The sequence below is a fragment of the Lissotriton helveticus genome, chromosome 1_1, assembly GCF_964261635.1.
Source record: "Lissotriton helveticus chromosome 1_1, aLisHel1.1, whole genome shotgun sequence".
NCBI lineage: Eukaryota > Metazoa > Chordata > Amphibia > Caudata > Salamandridae > Lissotriton > Lissotriton helveticus.
The window spans coordinates 1,254,621,844-1,254,637,824 of NC_136057.1; the positions used below are offsets into that span (position 1 = coordinate 1,254,621,844).

At 45.5% G+C, this 15,981-nt stretch overlaps 1 protein-coding gene across 2 annotated transcripts in view; it reads left to right on the top strand.

Annotated features, from left to right (window-relative positions):
* Nucleotides 1-15,981, top strand: part of LRRK2 (leucine rich repeat kinase 2) — a 2,266,429-nt gene that overhangs the window by 694,068 nt on the left and 1,556,380 nt on the right. For both annotated transcript variants that reach the window (XM_078680082.1, XM_078680090.1), the window contains 3 exons: nucleotides 4,370-4,509; nucleotides 5,062-5,190; nucleotides 5,285-5,455. In XM_078680082.1, coding sequence (XP_078536208.1) covers nucleotides 4,370-4,509; nucleotides 5,062-5,190; nucleotides 5,285-5,455 — 440 coding nt within the window. The remainder of the gene's footprint in view (nucleotides 1-4,369; nucleotides 4,510-5,061; nucleotides 5,191-5,284; nucleotides 5,456-15,981) is intronic.

The window sequence follows — 15,981 nt, forward strand, 5'->3', positions numbered from 1 at the left end:
AGGATCTTGCACTTTTTGGCGTTTATGACCACACCATGTCTCTGAATGATAAAGAAATCTGCTCTAGAATGCTGTCAGGCTCCTCTTTGCTAGATGCATAAATCAACACATCCGTCGCCCTGATGCAGTTATTTCCTGCCAAATTATGAGATGTCCACCTTCTCACTGGATCTCTAAAACATTAGTGGGAGCTGTCATCACAGCGTTTCCTGTCAATGCATTGTAGGTTTGACGGACAGCTTCATCATCATGACGGATCCGCACAGCAAATTAGCATTTTTTCCCCACAACAAAAACCCGAAGTGGGATTTTGTTTGGAGAATAAAAAAACCAATGCTTCCACTCACCATGGGAATTGTTTTCCTATGATGAGGTGTAATCTTTTAGTTTTCTCAGGTTTTACCTGGCTGAGTGGACAGTGAAAACTGGCTATGTTTTTGTTCACTCTAAATTGGGTGGGCGGACACACGGTCAAACCTCTGACGGGCCTTACTCTGTTGGGCCGTGAGAGGGGTCAGATAGCAGAGACAGAGAAGTCTCTGCCGTCTACATACTGAAGCTCCACCTACCTGTAAATCAGATAGATGGACCTTCAGTATGGTGGAAAGGGTACACTGTTACCATTGCGATAGAGTACCTTTTTTGACAACATCTAAATTAGGCCCTTAGTACTTTGGCTGCTATATGGATTTTCCCAAAAATCTTTCTCCCTTTGAACTCAAGGATATCCTAAAATGAATAAATAAAATAAAAAATGGTGTCCTTCATAAGTCATACTTGAAGAATCTGGTGGATTTAGGCCTCTGTCTGGCCACCTCTTTCAAAACAACTCCTACACCTGACAAATGCCTTTGGTCCCCCTTGAGCATCCTTCTGAGCCTTGTCTTCTGTCGTCCTTACAGCACTAACATCCGACATCCAGTTCCCTGGCTAACACCAGGGAACTGGATGTTCCGGTTGTTTCTTCTAGAGAGGTATTACACACTGACTGGAGCTTCTGATGTGTACCCCTTTTCTTAAACTCACATACCTCTATTCTTACACTGACATATTCGTTGATAACGCACCATCTAGTCGTTAAACAGTCAAACTGGCAATCAACAGTTAGTCTTCTTAGAGCAGAAATATATAGATGAACACCTTTCTCACCTTCTGTCCCCTTTTGAAGAATATCTTGCAGCATAACCACACTGAGTTGAATATCAAACCTGACCTCCAGTTATTTAGAGCCTCAGAGTATTCATCTATGACTTCCCGTTCATTCAAAATTAGATTTGTGAAGTGCCTAAACAAAGCTTTCCCCTCACACCCTAAAGAGACCAGCAGCAAAAACGTATTCGGTCCAGGCAGAGTCTCTGCCCTCAGTGGCACAAAACTATGTTTTAAACACGTCAAACCAATTCCTCCAAGGGATCAGTGGCTCACCTGTTGTCTCCAAAAAGCATTGTGGTAGGTTAACAGACTGCATAGCAGCAATACTGATCTACCAACAAGGTAGGTGGGGTTTCTGTTGAAGGTGTGCTTGTTCCCATGTATGCTGAAAATCAGCCTCTGATATACTTAGATCCACTTAGCTTTAAACTATAGGCATGCAGCTAACCGATAAAAATAGACTATGGTTGTATTCAGCCTTGATGAATCATCTCAATAGTCAGCCTGTATTGTGTGCATATCACCTTGGTAGAGTCTAAGGTACTGGTGTTTGGAAAAAAGGAGAACATTTGTGCGCATCACCATGGTGCACAAACTCCATGCTTAGTAGGGATTGCACAGGAAGTGACACCTTGACCCACCATGATGCACAAACCCCTGTTCTCAGTGTCCCATAGCACCTGATGTCCCGGACGCCCTCCGGCTACAAGAAACTGCAGTGCAAGTTCTGCTGTTGCAAACCTGCACCCTCCTGGCGTGTGTTGTTAAGATTCAGAGGGGACATGGGGTAACGATTGGAACTAGATTGTTCCTATTAAAGGAGGGAGGAAGGCTGGATTGCATTTTGGCTGGTTCTTGTCCAAGGTGGCATGGTGGGGAAAAAAAGATGAACAGGATTGTAGCTCCGGGTACTTAGCATTGCCTGAAATTAATTAATATATTACACCCATCCCTTTTTTGTAACCTTCACGTGTGCTGCGCAATCACTTGTGCCTCTCAGTGGTTTGTTTGCCTTTTTGCTAGCCTCTGTAATATGACGTGTGGTTGCCCCTTGCAAATGGTGAACACATCATTGGGATTGCACAGACGGAGGCCCTGGCTAGACTGGCCATTGTGGTACTCTGTTATTTCTCCCATAGGTTGCAGCATGGAGGATGCTTTCAGAGCTGGACAAACTCCCATAATTCTATCACGTCGCCATGGTGATCAATTCCTCCTGCAATGTGGAACTCGTTTATGCACTTTTGTCAGGGTGTATTTTGGTTCCTAGTAGATTTCTAGCAGGGCACATGCACATAGGTAATTCATATAAGAGAGTGGTGCAGTGAAAGTGCCTGGGTCCCATTCTGTACTACAAAAATTCGATGGGGCTACAAAACAACTGCAAATGCATATCGTCCCAGGGGCATTTTGTGCAGCATGTCCTCAAGTGTTGGAAGCTTTTCACCTTTGGTGATATGGTCTGGAACTAATCAAAGATTATGTGCACAATCAAAAGTTTGTTATAGTACAAGGAACTCCTCCAAAACCCTTAGCAAAAGCACATGTTTGCATCTCCCGGCTGCAAAATTGCATTTTTTACTGCTTACTGAAGTGGAGCAGTAAGGCAGCTTCTCAAACATTGGATCTTTCATATTTTCACGTTTGACAAATTTCCTGTCGTCGGGCTGGGAATCATTGGTACATTAAAATAGCATTGAATAAAAGTCATTTCCCTCTATGCCTTCACTAATTTCTGGGACATATTGAACATTTAATTGAGCTGGGCTATACGTAGTCTATAGCGCAAAAAACTGCATCTGCTGTTGTCAATGAAAGTTTGTTGGCTGTAACGCTGTCGACATCCACATTACCATCAACGGCAGAGCCTCTTCCGACAATGGCATGGCCATCTCCGATTTCGTCGACGACAATGCCAATGTCGACTGGGCTGATTCCTTTATCGACAAGGTCGAGGTCGACAGTATCAGCGTCATCAAGGATGTTGTCGCCTTCGACACTGAAGATCTTGTCATCGACTGTCTTGCAGATGAGGTAGTCGACAGCAATGTCATCTTTCATGTTTAGAGTCAAAAGTGGTAGCTGCAAGTGCTGTTTCGAGCAGATCGAACTCAGGAAGCTGAATAAGCCTCTTTTTTATGCATTTCCTTTTGTAGGAGTGGTTGAAGGAACACTTTTCATGTAGTCCATCCCTGAAGAGGGGGCATCTCCTTTGGAAGGACGAATATTCTCCTTTGCCAGTAGATACAGAGCCAACCTCATGTTTCTGTCCTTAAGGGTCTTAGGGACTGATTACGGGTTTGGCAGTGCAGGTGCAGGACCGCCATGCCAGCGTCCTGCACTGCCAAACCTGTGTTCGCACCACCGCCATATTATGACTTTTTCAGTAACTGGCGGACAGTTCTTTGGCATTCCCATGGAAGTGTTTATGAAATAGGCATTGAAATGGGAACGTCAAAGGCAGTACCTCCATGGCATGGACTGGTGCAGTCCATGCAGTGCAGGTAATGGCAATGAAAATGGACCACAGGAGGTTACCCGTAGACTCAGTTGAGACCTGGGTGATTAGTGTGTATACCAAATAACAATGTCTCAACAGGCAATATTAAAAGACAGTTTCAGAAAACATGCACAATAGTTGCAAGAAGGAGGAGACAGGGAGGAATTAATAGTTGTTGCAACAAATGCGAAGAGTGGTCTACATTTAAACAGTGGAAAAAACGCAATGGCCACTCTATATCACAATAAATGTACGTGTAACCTGTACAAAGTTGTGCTCGTGAGAAACAAGGTGAACGGTGCAAGTGAAAAGAGAAACAGCATAAAGTGGTCAGGTACTGGCTGGCATCCATACAGGGGAGAGCAACATGTGCCCCCTGCAGGCACCCCATTGCCCTCAGGCAACAGCGTGCCTTGTAGAGCCCCCTTTATGTCCTCTCTGCTGCATTTTTCATGGAGTAGGAACCAATTAAACCAATTACATTTGACAACAACTATCGCACCACCACATCTCAGGTGTTCCTTTTTGCGTTATTTAGAGTCTACACTCGGTGAAGAAAATGGGGGCTCCTGACCTGGACTTTTGTTATTTTGTAGAAGATTTTGATTATTGTAACAAAAAACAAAACAAAAAAAAAACCAATGTCACTACAATTATATTTGAGAGATTAGTTTCATTAAAATATCTGGTTAAACTTTTATAATAAATTTCTTTCAGGAATTCAGTGCCACGGATTAAGGCTGATGGAGTTGTTAATTAACAGGAAGAATCTGTGTATTTCAACAGTCAATCTCCTCGCAAGGTTGTTGGTTTCAGTTTTACAGCGGTTTCAGGATTGCATCGAAATACAGAAGCATGTATGTAGGCAGTTTCTTTGATTTGTAATTTCTGTGCGCGTGATGTCTGTATTCAGCTGAATTCTGGGCATATAGATATTATTAGTATTATTGGTATTATTTTTCCTAATGTGGCCAACCATGTACGCTTCCCTTCAGCAGCCATTTTCATTTCCATCTCTGAATTGTATTCCTCAGTGAACGAACCATTTGATCAGATATCTTTGCATGCCCAAACATGTTTTCCATTGTGTCTTTGAGGCTTTCATTTTAACTCTCAAAATCAAGAAATAAGTTTAAAGAACATCCAACAATGTGTTCTTCTGGCTCTAGAAGCATTGACCAGGGCTATCTGTCAAGTAAAAGATGAATACCAACAAATACAGCTTCCCATAAAGGGGAGGCATGAGCTTAGATAAAGATAGATGCACTAGATACTGTTTGCTTCTGTTCAGCTATGCTTAATTCTGGCTCTGAATGGTGACATATTAGAAAGTTTTCAACATCTGGATTTATTCTTGTTGTATGTTGGCAAATCAACTTATCTCATTATCTCCATTTACTTTGTTTTAGGGATTTCAAACTGCTTTGACCGTGATTGGTTTATCAAATAGTTTTTCTAAGCTGCTAGAACAGGAGTCATTTAATGTTGTTCTGTTTTATCAGATTAACATGGCGTTTAATGGAAAAAGGGATACACAGGTGTAGTATTTTCTCATTTATCTTAAATCATATCTTGGATTGGTAACCATGAACGATATGGCAACTCACTGTCATTGTATTTTGTTGTTTTTAGTTTAAAGCACTGAGCTGCAAATGTTTTGCTGCGATGATATTTGAGGAAAACCTAAGGAACAAGATGTTTGAGAAAGCATGTACTGAGGGCAATATCATGGTTGCGGAAAGTTTGCTTTTGTTAGGAGCGGACGTTAATCAGAAAACAAATAAAGACTCATTAATCTATCAGGTAAATATATTTAAAGTTTGACGATAATGGCAGTAGTGATTTTTGTCATTAATATTTACGTCTTGCTGTAGACCGTTTTAGCTAGTTGCAGGTGATCATGTCAATTACACCAGAAAATACATAGAGATTGGCTTTTGACTAATCTCCATTAGCCATTTCTTGAAGAAAGTGTCAATTATATTTTGGATTGGGCCAGAGGATTTTTTCTGTCTCGCATTACCTACTGGCTATTAGGTGTTTATGTTTCCCTTTCTAACATATGTGTCCCATTGTAGTGTAAGGGCACTGAAGCAAAAGTTGTGTGCACTCCATTTATGCTCCCAAGAGTGCTTCTGCACTTTTTTCATGCTACTCGAATAGTGACTTTGCATTTAACTGTGTTTTGGTTCAAAATGTGATTTGTGCTCCTGAACCTGTTTTCACACTTCTGATGATGTTGCACCATGATCGATTTTGAATCGTAATGTGATTGATTCCTAAACATGATTCCTCAAAGTGTTATTTTACATCTAAAATGGTTTGTGTTCTAATATTTCAACTATTCCTATTGGTGTTTAAACAAGGGTGAATTTGAAATTCATTGTGCTGTGAACCGAATGTGATGTTGTCGCGATACACACCTTTTACATCTAATGGGACATCTTAAGGCCATATTTTCTCTTAAAGTGATTTTGCACGTAAATGTGATACATTACTTCTCACGACTTTTCACCAACTATGATTTTGCACCTAAATGTGTCTTTGCTCCTACAAGTGTTTTCACCCTCCTAATATTGTCCATTGCGGGTGGGTTTGCAAGTCAAGATTGTATTGCTCCTAAATGTGAATTGTGCTTCAAAATGTTTTTCACACATCTCCCTGAGGTTGTGCACTGGGTGCCATTGCTCTTTAATATCATTTTGCTCAAGAATATTATAATACAATTCTGCTTACTTTGTGTCATGGGTGATATGGCACCTTAAAAAGATTTTACACCAAAATGTAATTTGAGCTTTTAATCATTTTTGCAAACTGACTACCAGAACTGTCCATTCTCTCCTGCCCGTTTGTACTTAAAAGTTCAAGTTCAGCCTTAAAAAAATTATGTTCCATACTTCTGGTACTCCTCAGAAAGGAGCAGACATGAGTTGCTTCTCTGGTTCCAGCCTTCAGATGCCAAACAGCACTCGGGTGCAAACCCCGGGCCACTGTTGCCAGCTCCCCTAGTGAGCAGGAGCTCTTAACAAATTTCAGTTAAGTGGGGTCCTACACTGACTGACAACCCTGCCCATAATGAATGTTCTCAAAATCAGTAGCTTCTATGTGATATTATTACATACACCAAACCTAAAACAAAGAGAGCTTTATATCAGAATAGATGGCAGAATACGTATCACAACTCATCAGAGATACGATTCCCCATCTCTCCTGTCCAAAACTACCCTACCACAAACACCAAACCCTAATGGCCAATCCAAAAGCCATAACTAGTGATAAATATCTTAGTCTCAGACTGGGCTCCAATAATACTGATATACCTCCCGATGCCTAAAAACGATCTTTTTTGCCCTATCTCAAAGGACACACAAATCTCCTACTGGAAACAAATGTACTATGTCAGGGTACAATAAAAAGAAACGAGTGCTACACCTCACCCTGCAAAGAGATTGGAAGGTAATCATCTGATAACTCTTCCGCTTAACCACATTTTTTTAAATAGACTGAAGGACCTAAAAGCTTCTATAGTAGCTAGACACATTTAGAATGGATACTATGTCTACTGACTAAGACACCTCTAACTCACCCTCCTGCACTCCCCCCATCTCTCCATTATTACTCAAATCCCTCTTTTAGAATACAATCAGACTGCATTAGGTCAGCATAAATCAAGGTAGTCTGGGTAATTACCTAAAACACTGCATGAACAAGCTCTGGATCTGCTCTTCCACATGTAACGTGGCTAAACCCAACCTCTGCACTGGGCATTGCTACAGTCATGCCCACCAGCTACAAGATTACCAGGCAAGACCACAAGCCCAGAGGTGGAGTCGCCATCATATTCAGAGATGCAATCAGCTGCGCCTCCTACATAACCACCCCCACCAGCTACATGGAGCACCTCATGTTCCACGTATACAGATCACCAGGACTTCGCACCAATTTCTCTAGCGAAATCACAGACTTCATCACACCCCTCATCATCAGCGCCAACACCTTCATTCTCCTCGGAAACCTTAACTTTCACCTCAAAGACTGCACATGCCCAATCTCTATGCCCCTTCTAGAATGTCTGAATAAATTGGCCTGATCTAGCACATTACCAAACTCACCCAAACTGCAAGACACCTATTGGACCTGGTCTTTTCCTTAATCAGCAACATCATAGTCAACAAGGTAGCAAATATGACAGACCATGTCTTCTTCAGTTTCAGCATACCTATACTGTATCACCATAGACCTACCACTACCTGAACCGCCTGCCTCACTGGAAAAAACATCACATAAGAGGAGTGTGCTCTGCACTCTCCCCACACCAACCCGAGCACTCCAGCAACTTGTTGAAAGCCATCAGGGATTTCAACAGCTGGATCACCACATGCATCATCATCCTGACTTCCCTCAAGTGCATCTCAATGGCTGGAGCCTAACCACAGACCAGTTGGTACACAGAGGAACTCAGACTTACGAAACGCTGCTGCAAGCATTTGGAGGGCAAATGGAGAACAAGTCAAGATACCACTTATAAAGATATCTTCAAATCAGCCGTAAGATGCTACAACCAGAAGATACGGAACACCAAGAGCACATAACTTGCAGATCACATCAATGCCAGCTCTAACAGCAGCAAGGAAATCTTCACCATCATCTAAGATTTCATCACGCCTCCTGCTGCCTACAGACACATCAGTTCCTCACAAGACCTTTGCCACAAGCTCTTGAAATTCTTCTCTAACAAAATCACCTCCATTTTCAGCATACTATGCCGGCACCTGGACCCCGTCACCACCGCAACTCAACATCCATCACAGCCAAAGAATGAGCCTTAACCTCCTGGCCGCCATCATCACCTTCTAATCACTGCTACCTTGAAGACCATCCACTCAGGGCCCCACGCCTTCACCAAAGGAGCCCTACCAATTAGCAAAGCACTAACACTCATCCTCAGGGCCTCTATTGACTCAGCCACATTCCCGGACATTTAGAAAAATGCCACCATCATGTCCGTGCTCAAAAAACCACTCTCTGACCTAGCCACACTTTCCTACTACAGATTCATCTCCCTTCTGAAATACCTGGCAGAGGTCTTAAAGAAACTAATCAACGGGCACCCCACAATCATCTCAACAACCACCAGCTCTTCTATGCCACGCAGTCCAGATTGATGCTCAATCACAGTACAGAAACAATACTCGCCGCCACAGACAACATCTGTATGATGCTTGGTAAAGGAGGCATGGCAGCCTTCATTCTATGGGACCTCTCTACAGAATTTGACATGGTCTTACACCCCTCCCAGCCCCTGCATGAGATTGGCATACAAAGACCCCGTCTCCGCTGAATCTACTCCCTCTTAACGTACAGAACACAAGCTGTCAACATGGCACCTAACTCCTCGGAAGCCTGCAAAATCATCTGTGGAGTGCCTCAGGGTTCATCGCTCAGCCCCACCCTCTTCAACGCATACATGATCCCTCATAGCCAATGTCATCCGCACACGTGACATCAACATCCTCCTCTAAGCTGACGACATACAACTCATACTCTTCCTCTTGGATAGGATCCCCAACACAAGAAACAAGTTCACACCTACATGACCAAAGTAAATAACTAGATGAAAGCCAACTGTCTCAAGCACAACACTGACAAGACAGAAGTAGTGATTTTCGGCAAGAACACCTCAACATGGGACACCAACTGATGGCCAGACGAACTTAGGCCCACACCCACCATACATTCCAGAAACCACGGATTAATCATCAACAGCAAACTGGACATGACGCACAAGTCAACGCCATCACTGCATCTTTCTTTTACATCTTGAAGCTGAGGAAGATCCTCAAATGGCTCCTAAGAAGAACTAGATAAAATGTCACTCGCACCCTAGTCACCAGTAAGTTGGACTACATGAACACCCTCACCAGTTTCAGCGAGCAACTCACTAGAAGACTAAAAAGAATCCAGAACTCGGCCACCAGCCTCATCCTCAGCCTCCAACACAGAACTCGCATCAAATCTCACCTTAGGGGGGGCACTAGCTCCCAATGCACAAACGTGGTAATTTCAAACTCCTCACACTCACATTCAAGGCACTATACAACTTAGGCCTAACTCAGTGAACAGTCACATCTCTTACCACCAACCACCCAGCTCCGCTCCACAGGATTCCTTTTTGCACACATCCCACACATACACTGAACCAGATCAGGAATATGGCTTTTCTCTTACATCACGCTTAGTGGATGGAACATTCTCCCACTGCACAGCAGATCTTCTCCCTCTCTTCTTCAAGAATCTGAAGAGCTGGCTTTTCAATTAAGTAACCCATAGAAAGGGCTGCGCACATACACCTGCTCAGCACCAGGATACCTTTGCGGGTGATAGTGCGTTTTACAGATATACATACATTCACAATAAGGTTTCTGCCTTCGACCTGTTTTCAGTAAAAAAAAGAAAACACTAAATACATATCTCTAACTCTCTTGTATTAGTTTCTTCAGACCAGGATTTCATGCCATTCCAAATACTGACCTTTCCCCATGCTGAGATCAATATGATATGATGCAGTGCTTTAAACACATTGACAGCAGGCATTGGTAAAGCCACTAAGTCATGCTTTCATGTGCTGAAAAAGAAAGCAAGTGCATCCACAAATACACAGACTTTGTGTGCAATGTTTTTGTGCAATCTGTCTTTTTCCTTACCCTGTTTTATATTCCCCACGCTTGCTTCTTTTTATAACATGCAGCAGCTCAAGCTTGGGGAATAAAATATAGAGCACAAACAAGGAGGCACAAAATAAGGCAGGTTGCAGAGCGACATGGCACACTTAGTCTGAGCACATTTGTACATGCCTCTTTTTGCATGTTACGGTAACAAATGATGGACGGGATACAGAATGACAGACAGACAGACAAAACCACTTTATTTGATTAATTAAAATCATAAAAGTACAGTACACAATATACAATAAGCCAAATCATGTGTCAGGTCCTCGAATCTTCGGAGATGTACGATGCTCTAGGGGGTCCACCTCCTGATAGCTCCAAGGTCTGAGTAAATCAACAGACTCAATAGAGTGATCAGGTGAGGGAAGGAAAGGAGGGGATCAGCAGGGAGGGAGATTTGAAACGAGAAGCACACAATAATAAATACCGCTTACTGTAAAAAAACGTATGAAATAATGGAACCTGGCCCCCTCACCAAATACCTGTAAAGAAAAATAACTGTTTGCTTGTCCTGGGTAGATAATTCTGAAGTGCCACTGCCTCTAACTGATCTATGGATAGAATAATGGCATTACTACACACATTGTTAGTACCGTGTCTAGTTGGAGGGTTAGAAATACCAATCGCTATGATAACATACCTAGAGGCGCTTTAGTGGTGTGTAACAGGGGATTTGGATCTGTCTTCGGAGGAGCTCAACAAGCCCCTGCTATAAAGGATAAAGATAAACAAGCAAATGGTAACACAGTTACTGACTGCCAGTAGAATCAAACAAGTCTCAGATAGAACTAGCAGTCTCATAACATAGGCATTTGAAGGTAGTGCCTCGTGTACTGGAATCAACAAATATGCACTTTACTCCCATGATGTTGAAGGTCAAAAAGAAAGGTACCAAAGTCACCTCGCATCTACAAGGTATGCTTTGGTTCATAGGTAGGCTGAGTGCATGAATTCCCTCCCAATGTCCTGGCCGAATTACACTCCTACAGGCCGACCTGGACATATGCAACTGGAGAAGACAGTCAGTATGAAATGTTTGAGCAGCCGCGCGAGCTACCTGCTACTAGAAATGCTCCCTCTGTTCCTGAGGGGAAAAAGAAAGCCAGAGGTGGATTACTATCAACCCCGCAAGAGCCAAGAACTGGCTCGTCCAACAGAGCTACTCGGATATAGAATCTTGCTTCCGCTCGTAGGAAGAGCGCAGCACAAGTTACCATCTCATAAAATAAGGAATAGTTGGTGCGCCAAGCACCCCTACCAGAATCCTTTGACGTCTCTGTTCCACGGAAGTTCATGAATTAACGGCACCAGTTCCACGATCAGGAAGCGCTTAAAATTGCTTCCAGTAAACGTTATGACGTCATTGGCGGCACGTTCCACATGGCATCACAGCAACTGTAGTTCTTCGAACTACCGCTTCCTGCTACACGGAGCTGCCTGACACGTCAGTGTTCTCTTACGCCACCCAGAGTGCGCCGTGACACCATGTTACCAATAGATACATATGAGCGATGTTAAAAAAAAGAGTAAAAAGATAAGCAGCAATTACATAATTCATCAAAGATAAAAGAAAAAGTAGATAAGATAGAATTTCATACATGAATGAACTGGGGATGTCTTTTTTTCCTAAGGCGAACAGCAGTGACTAGAAAACTAACAATATTAAAAATGTCCCAAGTATTATTAAGCATTTGGAGATAAAGTAATGCTGGGCTAACCTGTAAGAAGCCCCTACCCCTCAATAGAGGGACTAAAAACCTCCTACGAATTTCATTGCAATACTCATAAAACATCATAAAATTCAGTGTGTCCTGTGGTGAGAAGTTATCGCACTGACACAGGTTTATATCCTCTGTTTTGCACCACCCCGCCAGGTTACCGAGCGAGAAATTAATTAAATTGAAACGCAACCTGATCAGGAGCCAGCGATGGAAAGGCTTAGTCACTATTCTCATATATGGCTCCATTAATGGTGAAGATTTGATCAAATAATGAGCTCTGACACAGGGTTTCTTTAGCTCCAGCTCTTCGCGTTCCATCATCAGAATATTCAAAACTTTTTTAATCCCTTCCAGAGCATTAAAAAGTTCAGGGTGCCCCAGTTTAAAAAACATAGACTTAACATAGGACAGCCATGGAATACTGCTGGATTTATCCAAGGTAACACAGTCCCTCATAATCTGATGGTTCAGAGATAAATCTGGGTTAAGCCAGGTTTTAAGCCAGCAAACCAGCGGTGCTGTTCTCAACAGATCATACACATAGCCCAACCCCAGTTCCTGATGGATAGCAAAAGTTGGGGTTGGGGGCGTGGCCAAGTAAGATGGCGGCGCGGACGTGATCCTGCACAGCTCCGCGCTCACCTGATCGCTCGATGGCCTTCCCTGGGTTCTAGGGACGTAGTTTTTCGAGTCCTTGGTGTCCACTATCTCCTAGGTGCTGGCTGGCCGGTGGACGATGTTGGTGGAGCCGAGAGAAAGTTGCAGTGACTGACGGTGCGGCGAGCTGCGGAGATCACGAGCCCCGGGTGCCATTTTGTGGCTGCTCGGATCGGGAGCACCGTGCGCGAGTCTGAGCGCGGGAGTGCCTCGAGGAGCCCCGTGTTGGCAGCGAGGGAGGCCCCTCGCTGAGTCGCTGAGGCAGGGGGCGGCTGCTGCCTGATTAAACGCAACCACAGGTGGAAGACACCGAGCTGGTTCTGGCGCCGCATGTGACTTGAAGTGCTGCGGTGAGTTTGGCAGAGTGGGGTGGCGGCAGGGGGCTGCTTTATGGGGCCTGGGTCTGCTGTTGTTGTGGACCTGCGCTCCCTGCTGCTTTTATGACGGGTGCGGTGTGGTGCGGCCCCCTGCGTGCTCGAGATGCCCCGCACCTATGCCTGACTCTAAGATGGCGGCGGTGAAGACTCTGAGGCTGGTGGCAGCTGTCTGAGAAGCGTGGCAGAGCTGCTCATACACATCCGGCGGAGTGGTGGGGAGCCTGGACTAGTGCGCTCTGCCAAAGAGTCTGCTGGTGGGCCTGTGGTGACTGGGGGGGGGGGGGTCCCTCTGAGATTCGTACTCATTGTGGGTGCCGCACGCGGGGACCTAGCTGTGGGGGCATTTGGCAGGGCGCCCTCAGCTTTGGACCATGTGAGCAGTTATACTCGGGCGGATTGGCAAGGTGTCAGAGGAGGGGACCCTATGCTTCCTAAGAAGCACTCCAACAAGGTGTCTCAATATTTTAAAGCCTCCGAGAAGCACAATCCATTGGCAGACGCCACGCACTCGCCTGACATGGCGCTGACACGAGATGATCTGGTGGCTACCCTACGCGATTTTAAAGTGGAGCTCTGCTGTGAGTTTAAACAGGACTTGCGATCATCTGTTGACCACCTGAAGGGCGATCTGACGGAAAAGCTTACGGCTTTACGGCAGGATGTAGATGCAGTGGGGTCCAGAATCCTGGAGGTGGAGGGGCAATCGCAAAGTCTGGCGGCGACCCAGGCCGCACTGCAGGAACAATAGCAGGCCCTTCACGCTCAGCTCCAGCAGGCCATACTCAAGGCGGAGGATTTGGAGAACTGGTCCAGGAGGGACAATATTAGAATCCGGAATCTGGAGGAGGGGGCGGAGGGGCCAGACCTGGAAGCCTTTGTTTTTGGGCTGTTCGCAGAGGTTATCGCGCCTCAGCAGCTCAAGATCAAGATAGAGAGAGCTCACCGTGTGGGTACACTTCAGGCGGGATGACGAAAGCGGCCTTGTGATGTCCTGGTCAAACTGCATTCCTTCACAGTGAAAGAGGCTATCCTCTAGGCCTCAAGGAAAATGAAGGAAGTGTCCTTCCAGGGCCATGGGTGTTCTCTATATCAGGACTTGGCCTCAGGGGCTCTGGCCCGCCAGCAGGCACTGCACCCTATCACCGCAAAACTGCAGGATAAGATTCGATTCAGGTGGTCCTTCCCTTTTGGCCTCATTTTGACCATGGCAACAAAACTTACCACATATCCGAGCTGGTGGAGGGGCTGCGGGTGTTGGGTCTCCTGCTTCTTGAGGAGTCAACCGACGTGGGAGCCAAGGCACCGGCGGGAACATCGCGGAGTGACCCCAACCCCTGGCGCACCGTCACAAGGAATCGTTGAAGGCCTGTGGTCTGCGCCTAACTTGCTGGGAGTTGTTGACTCGCCGAACTCTGAAGCTTGGCCTCGGGCCGCTTGATCTTCTTTCACCCTTGGGGGGGTTTCCCTCCTGCTGCTTGGTCATCTGGTAGCTCTGCAGATATTTGAAGGCACTACGGGCGATGGTGGTGATGTGCCTGGGCCCGGTGGTGAGCGGAGTGACGAGTTGGCTGCTGGGCCTAGCTTCACCAGACTAAGGACACTGAGGTTTTTATTTTCTTGGCTGCCTGCCATTCTACTGTTCCCTAGTTATTCCTGGTTGTTTGATCGGGGGGCGCGGGCCTTGTCCGTGACACCCAGTATTTTTCTCTATGTGTTTGGGGTGGGGGGGTTCCTCATGGTGGGGTTGGGGAGGTGGGAGGGAGGTTTCCGGGTGGGGGGGGTATCTGATGGTGACTGGGGGGGAGGTTTTGTGCATTTTGTGCTTTCTTGGCTGTGAGACTGGTTTCTAATCCTACAGAAATCCGTGAAGCGGTGGAGGTCCGGTGGGGGGTTGCTGGTCGGATGTCCTGTACGGGGGAATGGGGCGGTGGGATGGATATCTCTGCTGCTGCCTGGGGAGGGGGGAGGGAGATACTCTGTATTGATGGTTAACATTTCTTCGTGGAATGTTAAGGGGCTGAATTCCCCACAGAAAAGGCAACAAATTTGTAAGTATTTGAATGATCGTAAATTTGAGGTGGTTGCCTTGCAAGAAACCCATCTTAAGAGGGCGGAGGTTTCTAGGTTGCGTCACAGAAACTACCCGATGATTTATACGTCCGCCGCTGCAACGAAACATAATGGGGTGGCCCTGCTTTTCCATGTTTCTGCAAATTTTCAACTCGAGTCTTACAAATCAGATAAGGAGGGGAGGCTATTGTTGGTCAAGGGTCGCTTGAGAGGCAAGCTGTGCACCTTTGTCTCACTATACGCGCCCAACTCAGGGCAATCGGCATTCCTGTCACATGCACTTGACCAGATAGGGGGGTTTGCGGAGGGTCCCATTGTGCTTCTAGGGATTTCAACCTCACGTGGCAGGGGTCTTTAGATAGCTCTGGTTCCACTAGGGCGGCCACTAACACCTTCTCGAGTAGACTAAAACAGAAGGTCCTTGATCTGGGATTACTCGATGCCTGGCGTTCTCTCCACCCCAACACGGCCACCAACACCTTCTCGAGTAGACTAAAACAGAAGGTCCTTGATCTGGGATAACTCGATGCCTGGCGTTCTCTCCACCCCAACACCAAAGACTACACTCATTTCTCACATTTCCATAGGACGTATTCTAAAATTGATTTCATTTTTATCAGTCAGTCCCTGCGGGGTGCCTTCCAGGCTGCCCAGATTCTCCCGATATCAGTGTCCGATCATAGTTTGATCACCCTGGGTCTTCAGTGGAGTGGGACCTCTACTAGAACACCGCGGTGGTACTTTCCCCTAGCCCTGACCAGGGACCCGGCGCCAGA